Source organism: Peromyscus maniculatus, chromosome 2, assembly GCF_049852395.1.
Source record: "Peromyscus maniculatus bairdii isolate BWxNUB_F1_BW_parent chromosome 2, HU_Pman_BW_mat_3.1, whole genome shotgun sequence".
NCBI lineage: Eukaryota > Metazoa > Chordata > Mammalia > Rodentia > Cricetidae > Peromyscus > Peromyscus maniculatus.
This window is the reverse complement of record NC_134853.1, coordinates 72615197-72630322: the sequence shown is the minus strand read 5'-3', so window position 1 is coordinate 72630322 and position 15126 is coordinate 72615197. Positions and strand designations below refer to the sequence as shown.

The 15126-nt window shown below is 36.6% G+C and overlaps 1 protein-coding gene across 2 annotated transcripts in view; it reads left to right on the top strand.

The window, feature by feature from the left end:
• Erp44 (endoplasmic reticulum protein 44) overlaps positions 1-15126 on the top strand; it is an 85898-nt gene that overhangs the window by 22072 nt on the left and 48700 nt on the right. The window contains exons 2-5 of one of the 2 annotated variants that reach the window (XM_076564188.1): positions 8012-8084; positions 9828-9867; positions 13166-13289; positions 14352-14467. In XM_076564188.1, coding sequence (XP_076420303.1) covers positions 14368-14467 — 100 coding nt within the window. In that variant the 5' untranslated portion in view covers positions 8012-8084; positions 9828-9867; positions 13166-13289; positions 14352-14367. The remainder of the gene's footprint in view (positions 1-8011; positions 8085-9827; positions 9868-13165; positions 13290-14351; positions 14468-15126) is intronic. The other variant, XM_042271166.2, reaches the window with a different exon arrangement.

Here is a 15126-nt window from a genome sequence, read left to right as displayed (position 1 = left end):
TAGGGAGATTGTCATCAGCACAGGAATCGATCACTGTGTAGGCTAAGTGGACACAGTAGTTTCTGTGCTAAAGTGAGTGGCAAAGCTTGCCTGTGAAGTTCAAGTACAGCATCATTGGAAAATAAAGACAGTTAGTTGGGGCCAAAATATAATGAACTCTGGACTTCATTCTCCAGTAAACTTTCTTAGAAATGTATGATGTGTATGAAGTGGATGAAGCTACATAGTGCATCTTTTTGCTAAGGATGAATATGAAAGCAGTATGCAGAATAACATATATGGAAGAATAGAAGATTTAGTTAACATGATGACTGCTCTACGAAAAGTAAGTCTTCCCATGTATCAAACTACTTTTCTAAAACAAAAACCTAGTTTGCATTAGAAAGTCATTTTTTATTTTTTATTTTTTATTTATTTTTTTTTTTTTTTTTGGTTTTTCGAGACAGGGTTTCTCTGTGTAGCTTTGCGCCTTTCCTGGAACTCACTTGGTAGCCCAGGCTGGCCTCGAACTCACAGAGATCCGCCTGGCTCTGCCTCCCAAGTGCTGGGATTAAAGGCGTGCGCCACCACCGCCCGGCAGAAAGTCATTTTTTAAAACCATAAAAGTAAAGAAAATGGCAGAAGTAAAACTAAGCATACTTAACTGTGTCAGTGACCATAACAGATTTAACTGATCTATTACAACTTTTTATGTTAAAGCCCAAAGCATAACTTTTCTTTTCTGAAAACATGCATACGTATAAAAAGAATGTGATCCCAAAATATTGGAAGTAAAAAGTAAATATGAGCAATAAAAACATGGGGCCCCCATCTTTCTTGACAAGATAGAGTCCAGGGGGAAAAAAAAAGGGCATTTTAGAGAGCCAAGGGTGCAGCTTTACAGTGTAAAATTTACGGTTTGGTTATGAAAACACAGATTTTAAAAGTAGTGGATTAATACTATAGGTCTGTATAATAATAGAGTCATTGGGATTTGGTAATGAACATGTTTTTACCCTAGAACACAGTACTCTGCTTAGGAATAAGAAACTAGAAAATCCAAGAATCATTCTAGAACTGAGTGTAGAAAACAAGTAGCCAGACACTTCAGTAAAGGCTATGCACTCCTTCATATATATATATAGTGAAATAAAGGCATTTTTTGGCATGTGTTGGAGATATTTTTTCCTACATTTTTGCAGTATAGAAATGTGTGCACTAACAGTAAAAGCTGGTAAGTAGGATTAAAGGATTTGTTGTATAAAATTTAGGAGAAAACAGGGTCTATTTAGTATAAACCTTGAAATTTTTTTTAAAAAAGCTAAGTAAAAATATGGTATTTCCAAAGTTTAGTATTCAAAAACATTGATGCATTCTATCTCACCCACTATATAATGTTGGCTGTCTTCCCTTCCTGGTACTGCTTCTCCAACCCTTCTTCATCTTTCAAATATTGTTCCCTGTTTCAGGATCCATTTCCTATGGGGAGCCCAAATGAAGTTAGCTTGCCTCTCCCCTCCTATAAAATTCCATTTTCTAGTACTACCTACTTGCTTGTTTTTTTATTGGTGTCATTTTACGTTTTCCTATATTCAGTATTTCCTATATTCAGTGGACTTGGATAGCTAGACTCAGACTGTCTTTCCGTTAATCACTTTCTAGATGATTCTGTTTCCCACTGTACCTTCTGAGGAAGCATAATATTGACTTGTTTGACTTTTAGTGGTGAGGTTGTTCAGGAATAACATTCAGTTGTTCTGTTCAGTTGACTCACGGGTTACTGAAGCGTGGCAGAAAGACTGATTCTGGATGGTAGTTTCAGATGTTTGGTCCATAGTTGGTTGGCTGTCTTGCTTTTAGGTCTTGATACAGCAGTATAGCATGTTGATGAGCTCATGGCCACCTAGAACGAAAAGGCATGGGACAGGGCCAATACTGTACTGCCTCCTTGACCTAACTTCTTTCCATCATGACTTCATGTGAAGTGCTTCCAACCTCCCAGTGGAGCCACAGTCTGGCCAGCAAACCTTCATGGCCTTTGAGGAGCATTTCAGATCCAAACTGTAACACTCTTTTTAAGGGAACTTTCTTTTATCAGGTATGTTGGGAAGAAAATACACTGTGGCTCAACGAACAGCTGGAATTTTCTCTTGGCACATATTTGCAAATACTTTTCTAGCATATAACTTGAAGGAACAGTGCTGTGTTCTAATTGGGAGACCACTATACACTGAACATTGTCTCCTCACTACCACCACCCCTCATCTCCAGGTGCCAGGGTGTATGCAGGAAAAGAATGCAGTTGTGATCTTGACTTTTCTCTGAATTTCTGTTAGCTGCTCAATGTTTGGGCTCTAGAAGAACAAAAGGTGACTTTTCAGAAAATAATTCTTTCCACACATTAAGACTCTCATCTCCAGCCATGAAAGTCATTTTATACTAAGATCATTCCCTCGGAAATTGAGAGAACTACACTGTGTCTTCCAGTTAATTTAGTTCATCCCATTTTTAGATATGGTGAAGACAAACAGCATATGACATCAGTTTTTATTGGAAATTATGTATGATCAAACAATAGCAAAATGTATAAAGTGCAGCAACTTTTATTCTTTTGTGTTTGCCTGTGACTGTTTTACTGGCTTAGTTTGAGATTGGGGATTATATTACTTATATCTGAATTTGGGTGTGTTAGAAGAGGATAGGTTAAAAAAAAACTTATTTTTCCTAATATCTGCATGAGTTTTCAGTTAATGGAGAATGTTTTTTATTGTTCTGATGCTTGTTCATAAATGCAGATTGCTTCTGATGGTGCCAAAATAGGTTTCTTTGGTACTACAAGAAGGCTATACTACTGGGCAAGCTATGGGTTAAAAATAGCTTCCCAGTCTTAGATACTTTGTCCTGTTTTTCCTTTTTCTTTGAACTTCTAGTTCATTCTATTGCTCTTGAGAATGCTAACAGTATGAGATGTGTCTTGATTGATAGCCAACTTCAAGGCCCTTAGTTCCTGTTCGCCTCAGCTTCTTTTCTCCAGGGGCCTTTCACCATCTAGCTCCTTACAGCCAGCTGCAAACCTTTTATGCTTTTGTTGCCCACCAGATTAATGCAAAACTAAGAGTAAGAGTGTGCTGACATTGCAGTCAGAGAAGTGGCCTCCAGGGACCAGAAGCAGCCTGGGTTCTCTGGCATTAGGACTTCAGGTAGTAGGCTGACTGTCAGTATGGGTTAGAAATGCAAGAGAGCTAGTGCTTGATACATCACTTACTCCTTGCTTTAGGGGAGACATAGCAATTGCTTTATAAAGGATTTTGAGAATCTTATACAAAAAGGCAAGCAACTGAAAGCTAGCAAAAGTACACTAAGCCATTGCTACAGCATGTCTGATGGACATAATGCCCATTGACAGCAGCAATGCCACAGGGAGAAACCATTCTCTGTTCAAGCTATTAATGCCAGTAATTTGATGCAGAAATATCCTTTCAAATTATTTTTAAGGAGAAGGCAATATACTTTACAAAAATAACATGTAAATTTCTAATAAAATTACAGATTTTTCATATTTCTGAAGTCAAGCAATCTACATATCACTACAGAATTATCACAAACTTGTCGATTGTGTTCATATTTGAGGACCATAAATTTTGTACAGAGTTTTAAATGAATGTATATGCTTGTCACTAGAGTAAAAAGCTTTGTTCTCTAAAACAGTACATCATAAACTTTATTATGCATAAGAATCTGGAGGTCATATTAAAATGAAAGTTTGTATTCATTAGGCCTGGATTGGAACCTCACAAATTCTCAGGTAATCCCAATGCTGCAGGGTCAAGTGCCATACTGAACAGTGAGGTTTTAAGATACTGGGCTTTAAATAAATAAATGCATCAGAAATGCTTCTTGTTTTATAAACTCACTGATTATAAGATGTTCTAGTGAACCACTTAAAGCCTAGAAAACACGTCTATGAATGTGAGTAAGCTCAAGTCCTAAAGCTGCCATTTCATTTTTTTTACCTTAAAGATGGTACAGTATAGATAATTGGGTTTTTACTGACTAGTATGATATAGCTGTTCTCTTTTTGGTAATGATTTACTGTTGAGTATGTTTATTTTCCCTAAGCTTCACTAAGGTATAACCAGCAAATAAAGATTGTATGTATTTACAGTTTACATTGTAGTGTTTTGATGTATGTATTATTAAATCAAACTAATTTTCATATCCATCGTCTTACATACCATTTCTTTTTTTGTGATGTGAGCATTTGTGATCTAATTGCTTAGCAGTTTTCTAGTGCATTATTATTAACTCTAGTCACCATGCTGCATGATAAGTCTTAGTGGATGGTCAATGTGTTGGAATATCTGGAAGCATGCCAAAGCACTTCAAGAGAACTGAAAGAAATTCTTACTGGGGTTCAGGGCAGCTGTTGAGCAGAGGTGCAGAGGAGCTCCTGTGATGGGCAGGGCAGATCACTTCCAGTGTTTGTTCTAGGTCTTCAAATTTTTACCAAGTATCGTGTTTCCTCAATCACATACTTAAGTCCAAATTGTCACATTCCTCGTTTTAACCTTTTCTTATCAAACTTGCTAAAACTGTTTGTTAGCTGTTCTCCTTTACCTCTTTCTCCCATTCTGTAGAAAGTGCTCTAGCAGTTCACACGAGAGAAAAGAATCACTGTTATCTGGGACCTTGAAGAACGTCTTTGTAGAAAGGTAGCTTTTGACTTGATACTGACAACTAGGTAGCCTTTTCTAGCTGCTCCAACAGTGATCATGCATAACATGAGCAGGGTGGAGACAGGAGAACAGTGAGATGTATTTTAGGAATTGCAGGGACTGTCAACTTTTTGCATTTCTGAATTTATAATTTAAAGGGTCTGGACTATTTGTGAGTGACCTTTGGAAAGGTCATACAGCATTTCTGAGTTGATGATTTTATTCTTTTGAGCAGAGCTTAGTGTTGCCAGTACATAGTGAGGCCAGTGATTCCCCTAGCAGTCACGTCCTTACTCCTCTCTCCACTCTTACGTGGTCTTGTCTTAGCATGTTAGATGAGGAGGTAATGCATCATGATTAGGATTGGTAAAGAGCATTGTACGGTTCCTTTCAGTTCCTAAAGTTTGCTACAGTGAGTTTATATAACTTTTTGCCTAAAAAACTGCCTATAGACAGATCTCAGTGAGTTCAAGGCCAGCCTGGTCGACAAAGCGAGTTCCAGGACAGCCAGGACTGTTACACAGAGAAAACATGTCTCGAAAAACCAAAAACAAACAAACAAAACAAACCCCAAAACAAAACAAAAAAACTTGCCTGTAGAGGGAAAGGGTTGGTATTAACTATATAAAGCTCCAAGACCATGGGCTTAAACTGGGGTCTCTTAAGAGAGTTTATTTATGTCTGGTGTGTGTGTGTGTGTGTGTGTGTGTGTGTGTGTGTGTGTGTGTGTGTGTGTGTGTGTGTGTGTAGAATGAATGTGTCTAGTGGAGCTTGGTAGCATTCAAATAAACTTTTTATTTTACACATTAATAGAAATGCTAATACTAATAGGAAACCCCCTTTGCTCCCCCAAGGGAAGAGAGACCATTGGGTCAGAGGCAGTTCTCTTGCTTTGAGTCCTTTAACAAACCCAGCTGCTAGCTGTGCCAGTCTCTCCAATTGCATATGTCCCAGTACCGTGTTTTTAAGATGACAGGCAAATCAGTTCTTACCTCATTTTCTTTATTACCTAGTATATAAATGCCATGTAACTATTTCAACATAAAAAAAAACAATTAAATTTAGAATTTAAGTGTTTTACTTTCTGTAAACTTTTTTTTCTTCCTTTTTGAGATAGGGACTTACTCTGTAGCCATGGCTGACCTGGAACAAAGAGTTCCTTCTAGTCATCTGCCTGTGACTGCCAAGTGCTGAGATTAAAGGCATGTGCCACAGGCCCAGTGTGAAAGTCTGTGTTTTAATAGGTAATACGTAATTGGTAACTCTTGAAATTATGCAGCCAGAGATCATATCTTCTTTTTTAAAAGTTGATTTTCTTCTTTATTGAAAATAAAAAAATTTTCATACAATTTATTCTAATCATTTTTCCCCCCCCCAACTCCTCCCAAATTTTATCTTTAATTTTAGCATTTAACACATTTTACCATTCTCTTTGCTCCTAGTTTGAGAACTTATGAGGCAGATTTTATCATACTGTAGACATATGTGCCCTTGTTACCTAATAGATATTTGGTAAATTCTATTATTTAATGACTTGGCTTTGATAGTGATCAGTTTTATTGCTCTGTGATTTTTTTTTTGTTTCTGTAATTTTTTTCCTCCAACACACAACTATAAATCTTACTGTTCTAATATAATTGAGTACCATAGTTATTTTAGATTGGTCATAATGTATATGGGAAGACTCTTGGTGTTTATGTATAGGAAATTTTTCAGTTTGAGACCTCTGTAACAAAAGACAAATGAGATAGGCTTATTTATACACAGTCTAAAGAAAGAAGCAGGGAAACATGTTATTCTCACTTTGAAGAGTCCTGTAGAAACAAGTGGGTGTATACTAAGGGGAACCCAACAAGGCCTGAGTTCAGATTTCCTGGAGTCTTCATTTTCAGAAATGGGGATCTGTCTTTTTCCTCCAGGCCTAAGAAGAGACTCTAGCTCAGTGGTCCTCAACCTTCCTGATGCTGTGACCACTTATTATAGTTCCTCATGCTGTGGTGACCCTCCAACCATAAAATTCTTTTGTTGCTACTTCATAACTGTAATTTTGCTACTGTTATGAATTATAAATATCTGATATGCAGGATATCTGATGTGTAGCCCCCAAAGGGGTCACAACCCACAAGTTGAAAACCACTGCTCTAGCTAAAGTGAGTCATACAGACTACTTTAGAAGGTCAGAGAATTTTTTTAAGGAAGAAAGCCAGAGAGACTTTCTGCATCTGTTTTCTCAAAAGCCAGAATAGAATATAGCACGCCTTGAGCTACATCAGTAATAGGTGGTCACAGGAAGGAAATCTAGTCTTCCCAACTAACTTTGAGGCATTGAAAAATAATGAAAACATTTCTAAAATCAAATTATTTAGATACTTGAAATCACTTAAGCTTACTTTTAAGAGAGTATGGTTTATCCATTGCTGTCAGCTGTTGTCGTTATTGGCTATAATACATAATGGTAACTTGGAGGCAAGCTTGGTGAGAGCATTAGTCTTGTTTTAAGATGAAAGAGTATAAACCTATAGTAGTGTTGTAAAGAATTACTTGAGGTATTCATATGCTAGCATCAACATGCCTGTATATTATTGAGGTACTGGTGAATTACTAAATTCACAGTTTGAATTGTCACCTTGTGAGAACTGTGCCCATGAAGTAGCATCCAAAGGAGTACCTGGCAGTTACTTGACTGGAAGCTGACATCAGTTTTCACTCACTGTGAAGTAGTGATTCAGTGAATGAATTTTCATGTATAAATTCTGCTTTGAACAAAAGATGCCTGAGCAACAGATAGACTGAATTAGAGATGGAACCTGAGAATAAATAATACTTTCTAAAATAAGTGAAAGTTGGCCACTGGTTTAAAATTTCGTTTCTCTGCATTGCAGCTTAGATCGGCTAGATTCTCTTTGACAAGCTAGAACTTGGATTTCCACTTTAGAATGAAAGTGAAAACATTCTTTTTCTCCTAATAGCTGACACCTAACACATGGTTATCACAGAAGGTGAAGACAGTGCCGAGGCTCTGCAGTCAGTCTTCCTTCCTCCAGTCTTCCCCAGTGTCTGTCTTAGCTGCACCATGACCTCAGTCAGTGCACCTAGTCTTACAATACTTTCAAAATGGCTGGATACATTCATAATTGCCGTAGTTATTTACAAACTATTTGGAAATGTAGGAATTCTTTGACCAATTTCTAGGCTAATAATGATTAAAATCAATTAGTAGATGATTTTCTAAAACCAAGTAGAGCCAACTTTATTAATTTGTTTTAGACTACTTTACTTTTAATGGAAATGTTAATTTTATATTTTTAAATTTTCAGGTAACTTCAATTTTTACACCTATAACAGCTGAAATAACAAGTCTTGATTCAGAGAATATAGATGAAATTTTAAGTAAGTATCTTGATTTTTTTAAAAGTATGTTTTCTCTGTAAATAGTTTATAAATAAAATTTTAGTTATCTACAATAGTTAACAAACTGGCATTCTCGCTCATTTCACTGAGTTTATAAAAGTACTTTAGGTTTTGATTATTAGTAAAATTTCTTTAAATGTGTGCCTTCTTTTCTGGGTTGTAAGACTTGTAACTTTTTTGTTTATTTGTCCTGGTGTAGATACTATTCCTGATAATACATTAGGTGATCTGCTAGGGCCCTGCAATTTCCGCTATACACTACTAAATATTAAGATACCACTTTAAATTAAATGACTTATTCTCCAATCCCTTTGATAACATTGATTCAGTTAAGCTCAATAATTGTTGTATTGAATGTATTGTTTGCTGATAGTGTGATTTTTAGATAGAATTAACTTGAGATATTCAGATTTTTGCAGATACTGAAAGAAAAGTTAATTCATGGTTGATATGTTGGGTGATTATAGTACCAGAGATTTAAAAATATATGCAGTGTCCAAAAATTCTTTTCTTTAAAAAATGAACAAAAAAGCACCATGTCACTGATTTGCATATGACCCAAACCGAAAGTACTAGAGATAAAGAGGAATTAAAAGGCATTAATTAAGTACCATATGTTGTTTTATGTTCATGGAGCTTTAAATGTCAAAAGAATCTATTTCTACCTCATGAGCTCTTTGGAGTAATATCTATATACCAGGTATCAGAAAGACACAGAGGGCTAATTAATATCTGTGGTGTTTGGCCAACTCCCATGTTCCTGGCAGAAGCTGCTGGACTGCACCTAATTTGCATTTCTGTAAGTTCCTGGGTCATGGAGCTTCTGGTCCAGAAACCGTTTTGTGAACCACAGCTTGAGTGAACAGGCAAATAGACCAAAACTGTGTGAGGTACTTGAAGCGTGTGCTGTTCTCCTCCCTCTCACCTTGCACATCCTCGACCATCTTTGTGCTGTATTAGTTTCCTGAGTGCTGGGAGAGTTTTAAGTTCCTCTGAGTGAGGTTTAATCAAAAGAAGCAGTACTGTGTCTTTCCTGAATCTTTACATCCTAAGATGCAAACAATAGTGAGATTTTGGTGTGAGTATTATGTGGGTAGGAACTGGGAAAAGTGGATTTCATAATGCTTCAAGGTAGACTTCTGAAAGTGAGAAATAGTTAACTTGCTCAGACTTCTTCAGCTAAAGATGATTCTACTTGCAGAGCTGGATCCCAGTTACTATGTGAATAGAATATTTAAAAATGGATTTTTGCCAGGAGGTTGGTGGCACACACCTTTAATCCCAGCACTTGGGAGGTAGAGCCAGGTGGATCTCTGTGAGTTCAAGGCCAGCCTGGGCTACAGAGTGAGTTCCAGGAAAGGCACAAAGCTACACAGAGAAACCCTGTCTCGAAAAACCAAAAATAAAAATAAAAATGGATTTTTAAGCTTTAGACCATCCAACTTTATGAGAATGGATTGCTTAGAAATTGATATGCCTAATCAGGATTTGTTTTCTTTTTTTGCCTTGTACTCATTTGAGACACAGTGAAAGTATTTCTATCAATTGAGGGTAGAGAGAGCGTTAAGTTATATATAAGCCAACCTTGCCATATGTATGGCCTTCTGGGTGAGAGGTTTATTTAATTGGCACTTTATAAATAGGAAAAGATCATGCTGAAAATTATATCTTTAAATATGTTGCATAGACTCAAATAACTTTGGTTTTGTTTTTTAATTTCAGATAATGCTGATGTTGCTTTAGTAAATTTTTATGCTGACTGGTAAGTAATCTTGTTTTTAGTTTTGGGTTTGGTTTTCGTACCCCCCTCTCTTTTCTTCTACCCTTTCTTTTCCATTTTTCCCTGTCCATGAGAAGAGAGCATAGAGAGCATAGTTGGAAGTCAGGATTTAGGTGTGGCAAGTTTATAAAAAAAAACATTGATATTTTCAACTTACATACTTTGTCCCAGGAGGCCTGTAGTTCTTGCTCTGGATCAGATCCTGTCTTCTGTGTTTATATGATATTGGGACCATTTTCTTCTTTTCACTTCAGGTTGATAATCCCTTTTTTTGAAGTGCTTTGACTTGGAAATGATTTGTGTTTTTTTGTTTTTGTTTTTTTTTGTTTTTTAATATGTACATACATAGACTTTTAGTAGTTGAGTGTCTCTAAAGTCTGAAGTATTCCAAAATCTGAAACTGTTTATCATTTGCAATTTCAGACTTTCAAATTAGAGATGCTCAACTTAGATACTGTTTTTGTTTTTAAATTTGTTTGTGCCCTACCAAACAGACTTATTAGTATTCCCAGAATCTAGAACATGATGTTTAAGTATGCTAAAGAATGTGTGATGAAGATAGGAATGAGGGAGAATTAATTGAAGAGTGGTTTGAAACACTGGCATTAGTGTTTTTAACCATTCCCTAAAAGACTTATTGCCTGCCAGCTGCCACCACTCTGCTTTGGGTTAGCTCTGGTCCTGCAGTTTCCTTAGTTCTCTGTGACAGTCTCCTCTCTTGTTTTCTGTGCCTCTAGTTTTACATATGTCCTCAATATTCTCTGCTGTGTAAGCCAGAGTTTATATATTATGTATTTATGTTTTTATATTATGTATTTCCACAATATTCTCTGTAATATAAGACTAATTTCTTCCCTACAGTGCAAATGATTTGAGTTTACACTCTTATCTTAAACTTTCCAAATCTTTCGGTTAAGATTTAAACCCCTTGCCTTGACCTTGAAGGCCTCTCATGATTTGCTCGCTTGCATCTCTTGTTTCTTTCTATTCCCATGTTCCGCTTGTCACACCAAACCTCTTTCAGTTTCTGTAAAAATATATACTCTTAGACCATTCTTCTGTGTCTTCCCAACCTGGATAGCTCACTTCTTGTTCTCACATACTTCTTTATTTTGTTAATCATCTTTAACATTAGCCTGGAGTGCCAGTTTCTTCGGGTCATCTTCATGTATCGGTGCTCCTACCCTTCTGTCAAGTCAGGCTAGGAAGCCTTGTACACTGTCCAGTTTGCAATAATTTAGCATATGGCTTTTTAATTTTACTATTGTGTAAAAATTATATGCATTCAATAGAAACTGGACTTTAAATTGTTACCTCTGCCTGGGCTAGTGACAAGCAGTATATATTGCCTCTATGGTGGACTGTGGTGGCAATGTCTAGCTCCCAGCCAGCCAGGTGATTGTGAGGGTGAAAAACTGATACTCTGCACTGTGCTGTTTCTGAGCTGTGCCATTTGAAGGGTAGGCATAGTTAATACATTTTTGCCTTAAGATATTTTCAGCTCATGTTAGATTCCATGGACTTAGTTCTTTTGTAAGTTAAGGAGCATCTGCATTTCTCACAGCTCCAGTCTTACCAGCTACAGCTCTACACATGCTACAATCTAGTTAGTGATTCCCAAATACCATCTTTGCTTTGTGGAGATAGTTACCATAACTTTACTTTAAAATGTCATCCTCAAGCATTTTGCAAAATACATGACTCATAAGTACATAACAGTGTCTCTTGAATCAGTGTGTGGATTCATGATACAGGTATTTAAAAAACTTTAATATAAGTTGAAGATTCATAGGAAAATACCATGTATATGTATGTAAATGTGTAATGGAGGTAGCATTTCTAAAGGCAAATTAGGATTAATGTTAGTTATAAAGTTTGGTAGAGACTATCTAGTCCAATTTACTTTACAGGTAAGGAAATTCAGATCCAGAGGAGCAAAGTACTTTCCCTGTGACCTGATCAGATTGTACACAGGACAAATTAGAATGCAGTGCTCTGGACTGAGGAATTCTTGCTATTATGAGAAAGCAGACTAGGACTTGCAAAATCTGATTTGGAAATGTGGACTAGTAGTGGTTATTTGAGAAAACATATTACCTAAAGAATGTCTTTTACTATTAATGGTAAATTGCTGCTCTTTTTTTCAACTGAGAAAACTTGGGAAATTTGCTGGTAGCTTTCCGGTGTTTTCAAAGGCTAGATAGACTATTCTCTCTGGAATTTAGTTCTCTTATGTAGCTGCCTAGAAGTGCTATAATACTTCAGAGAGTAATAAAAGACAGTAGGTACTTAGTAATGCTGTGAATTGGCAAGCTCTATATATATTGTTGTAAGGCTCAGGATTGTCCCCCAGGTAGATATTGTAATTTCCATTTTAGATTGAGGAAGTTGAGGTTCAGAAAGGCCATCTGTAGCCAGAAGAAACTTTAGCTACAGCCATCTGGCTAGTAAAGTGTGGATCAGGGATTTAAAGTCAGCTATGTCTAAATCTAAAGCTTATTTCTCTCCCACTAGATCATAATAGTAAATGTCCCCAAAGTGTCTCTGCAAGACTGTTACCTCTGTGGTTGATTTGTTAAGGATTATTTAAGCCTTTGATTGAAGATTGGATTCAGAAGACCATGAAAGTCGTTTAGTGGTTCTGTTGTTTTTGTGGTGTTACCTGTGTAAATGTAGCGTTGACATGCATCCGAAGGTGCGGTAATACTAGAATTTAACTGTACAGCTGGTTTTTTGTTGTTGTTTTGTTTTGTTTTGTCCCAAGACAGGGTTTCTCTGTAGTTTTGGTGCCTGTCCTGGATCTCACTCTATAGACCAGGCTGGCCTCAGATTCACAGAGAACCACCTGCCTCTGCCTTCCAAGTGCTGGGATTAAAGGCTTGCGCCACTGCCGTCCGGCTAGAATTGAACTGTAATTTCACCTTCCACTTTAAACTTTTAGCATTCAAATGGATACTGTTTTTAACACGAATCTGCTTAAAAACTTACCTGGACAGCCCAGAGAGGAGTCCTTGGTGTGAGACCTCCTTTGCTCTGGAGCCAGAAACCTTCCATCGGTTCTTGACTAGGCCCCAGCTAAAGATCTCAGAACCAAAAACCAAACCCTCTCTCTGCCTTCCCCTGCCCTTTGCCTAGTCTATTTCTAGAATTTAAGTCCTCGCAGACCTTGGGTTCCAGCTGCTCTAGTTCTTGAATTTATCAGCTTGCTCCTTTAACAGAATCTATTGAACCGCTTATTAGAATATGTAGTCAAATAAGACACGGTCCATGATGTCCACAGACCCTACCTATCCCAGACGGGAGACTTAAGATGCTAAAGAGGAAAGAACCACTTGAAAGCAAGAGTCTGAAGATACAGATTGTGTCTCCTTGATATATTCTAGGACATCTCCTTAGGAAGTCAGGTGAGTAGGCTAGAGAGAGAAGCAAGAAGATATAGGGAGGAGGTGTAATTCTGCATCCTTTCGTGTATTCTTCACTAGATTATTGCTAATGTAAAATCACATGGATTAGAATTTATGGGTTTCTTCAAGAAAATGTCTTGGTGCATAAGGGTTCTAAAAACAATAGTAGCAATTATAGTACTTTACCATATCCTCAATACCTTTTCCCTTGAAATGTCCATCTTTCCCAGCTGGTTGTATGATGTGTACACTATTTATCCCCCTAACCCCCACTACCCTTAGGTCCCTTTAATCACCCATAATATGTATTTCTGAAGTTGTTGGCCAAATGAGGGGCAGCTAAGATTAGAAGTAACAATTTCCTGTATTATTGTGGCTATTGTGTCCCACTTTTAAATAGGTGGGAGAGGGGAAAATAGTCAGGGAGTCCTTAAGAATTTGAACTTTTGCTGTTGGACATAGTAGGTTTATATGTTTGCAGAGATAATGGCCTATTTTAATGTGCAGATATATTTTGAAGGGAAAATACTCATTATATGCCATATATTCTTTTAAAAAAACGGTTTTATTTAGTATGTTAACTTGTGTCTGAGATTGATGGAGTAGCTAGGTGGATTGATCTAGCATTTGCAATAAACTAAGAGTTTGTGCAATAATATGGAAATATGTTCATTGTTCAGAGAAAGCAAATTACTTCTGTAAACACTCAGATCTTAACAGTTACAAACCCAAGCAATGTAGGTTAGAGGGTATGCTGCAGGCTTATGTCATGGCCTCTGAGATCCATAGCTACATGCACCATAACACTGGCAGTTAACTATAAGGCAGAACAACAAATCAACTTGATAGTTCATACAACATTGCATTAGAGAGTACAGTCTTTAAATGCAAGTTGGTTTCCTCTCATTCATTGACAAACATCAGAAGCATGGTTAAATTGAATGTGTGGTTGTCTCACAAGTTTTTTGTGGTACATATACTAAACATCAATGAATGATAACTGAAGTAAGATCCTGTGCCTTCTGCATTTCCCTGCTAATTGGTGTGCTTGTCTGTGTGTAGGTGTCGTTTCAGCCAGATGTTGCATCCAATTTTTGAGGAAGCATCTGATGTCATTAAGGAAGAATATCCAGATAAAAATCAAGTAGTGTTTGCCAGAGTTGATTGTGATCAGCACTGTAAGTAACTAAGTAGGAAGTCTGGAAGAAACTGTTGTGTTCCCTACTCTGCACATGCACCCTCCCTGCCCCCTTTTCAGATGTCCTGCTATAAGTGAAGGCAAAATCTTAAAGGGTCTGGAACCTAGAATACATTTCTAATATTTCATCTTTTATGTCTTTTTAACAAAACTTTATTTTGTCTATGTAAAAGATATTTATGTTTTTGTTTTTGCTTTATTTTTTAATTAAAATGTAGCAGATCAAGTATATAGGTAGCAACTAACTACATTTTCTACCAAAGCAAATACTAAAATCAATAAATATAATTGAACTATAATTTTAGAAGACAAATTGAGATTTTTTATTACTCTTAGAAGCATATAAAAGTATCATAATAGTCAATTTAAATAAGACTAAAATTATGCAAAAGTATATACTCATTTTAAATAAGACGGTATCAGATTTTTGTGTTTCTGTTTATTTTAAGGATTCTGCTAAGACTGGCTTTGTGTTTAAAGTGTATTTAGCTGCAGTTACTATGATAATCAATGAACTATTATAAAAACTTCAGTTAGTCTCTTTGATAATCTGTTTTCTTGCATTTTTTTGTCTCTGTGGAATGCACTCTGTAAAATATTTGTGGTTTTTAATATAAATAGCAGTGTTTTCTAATGGAA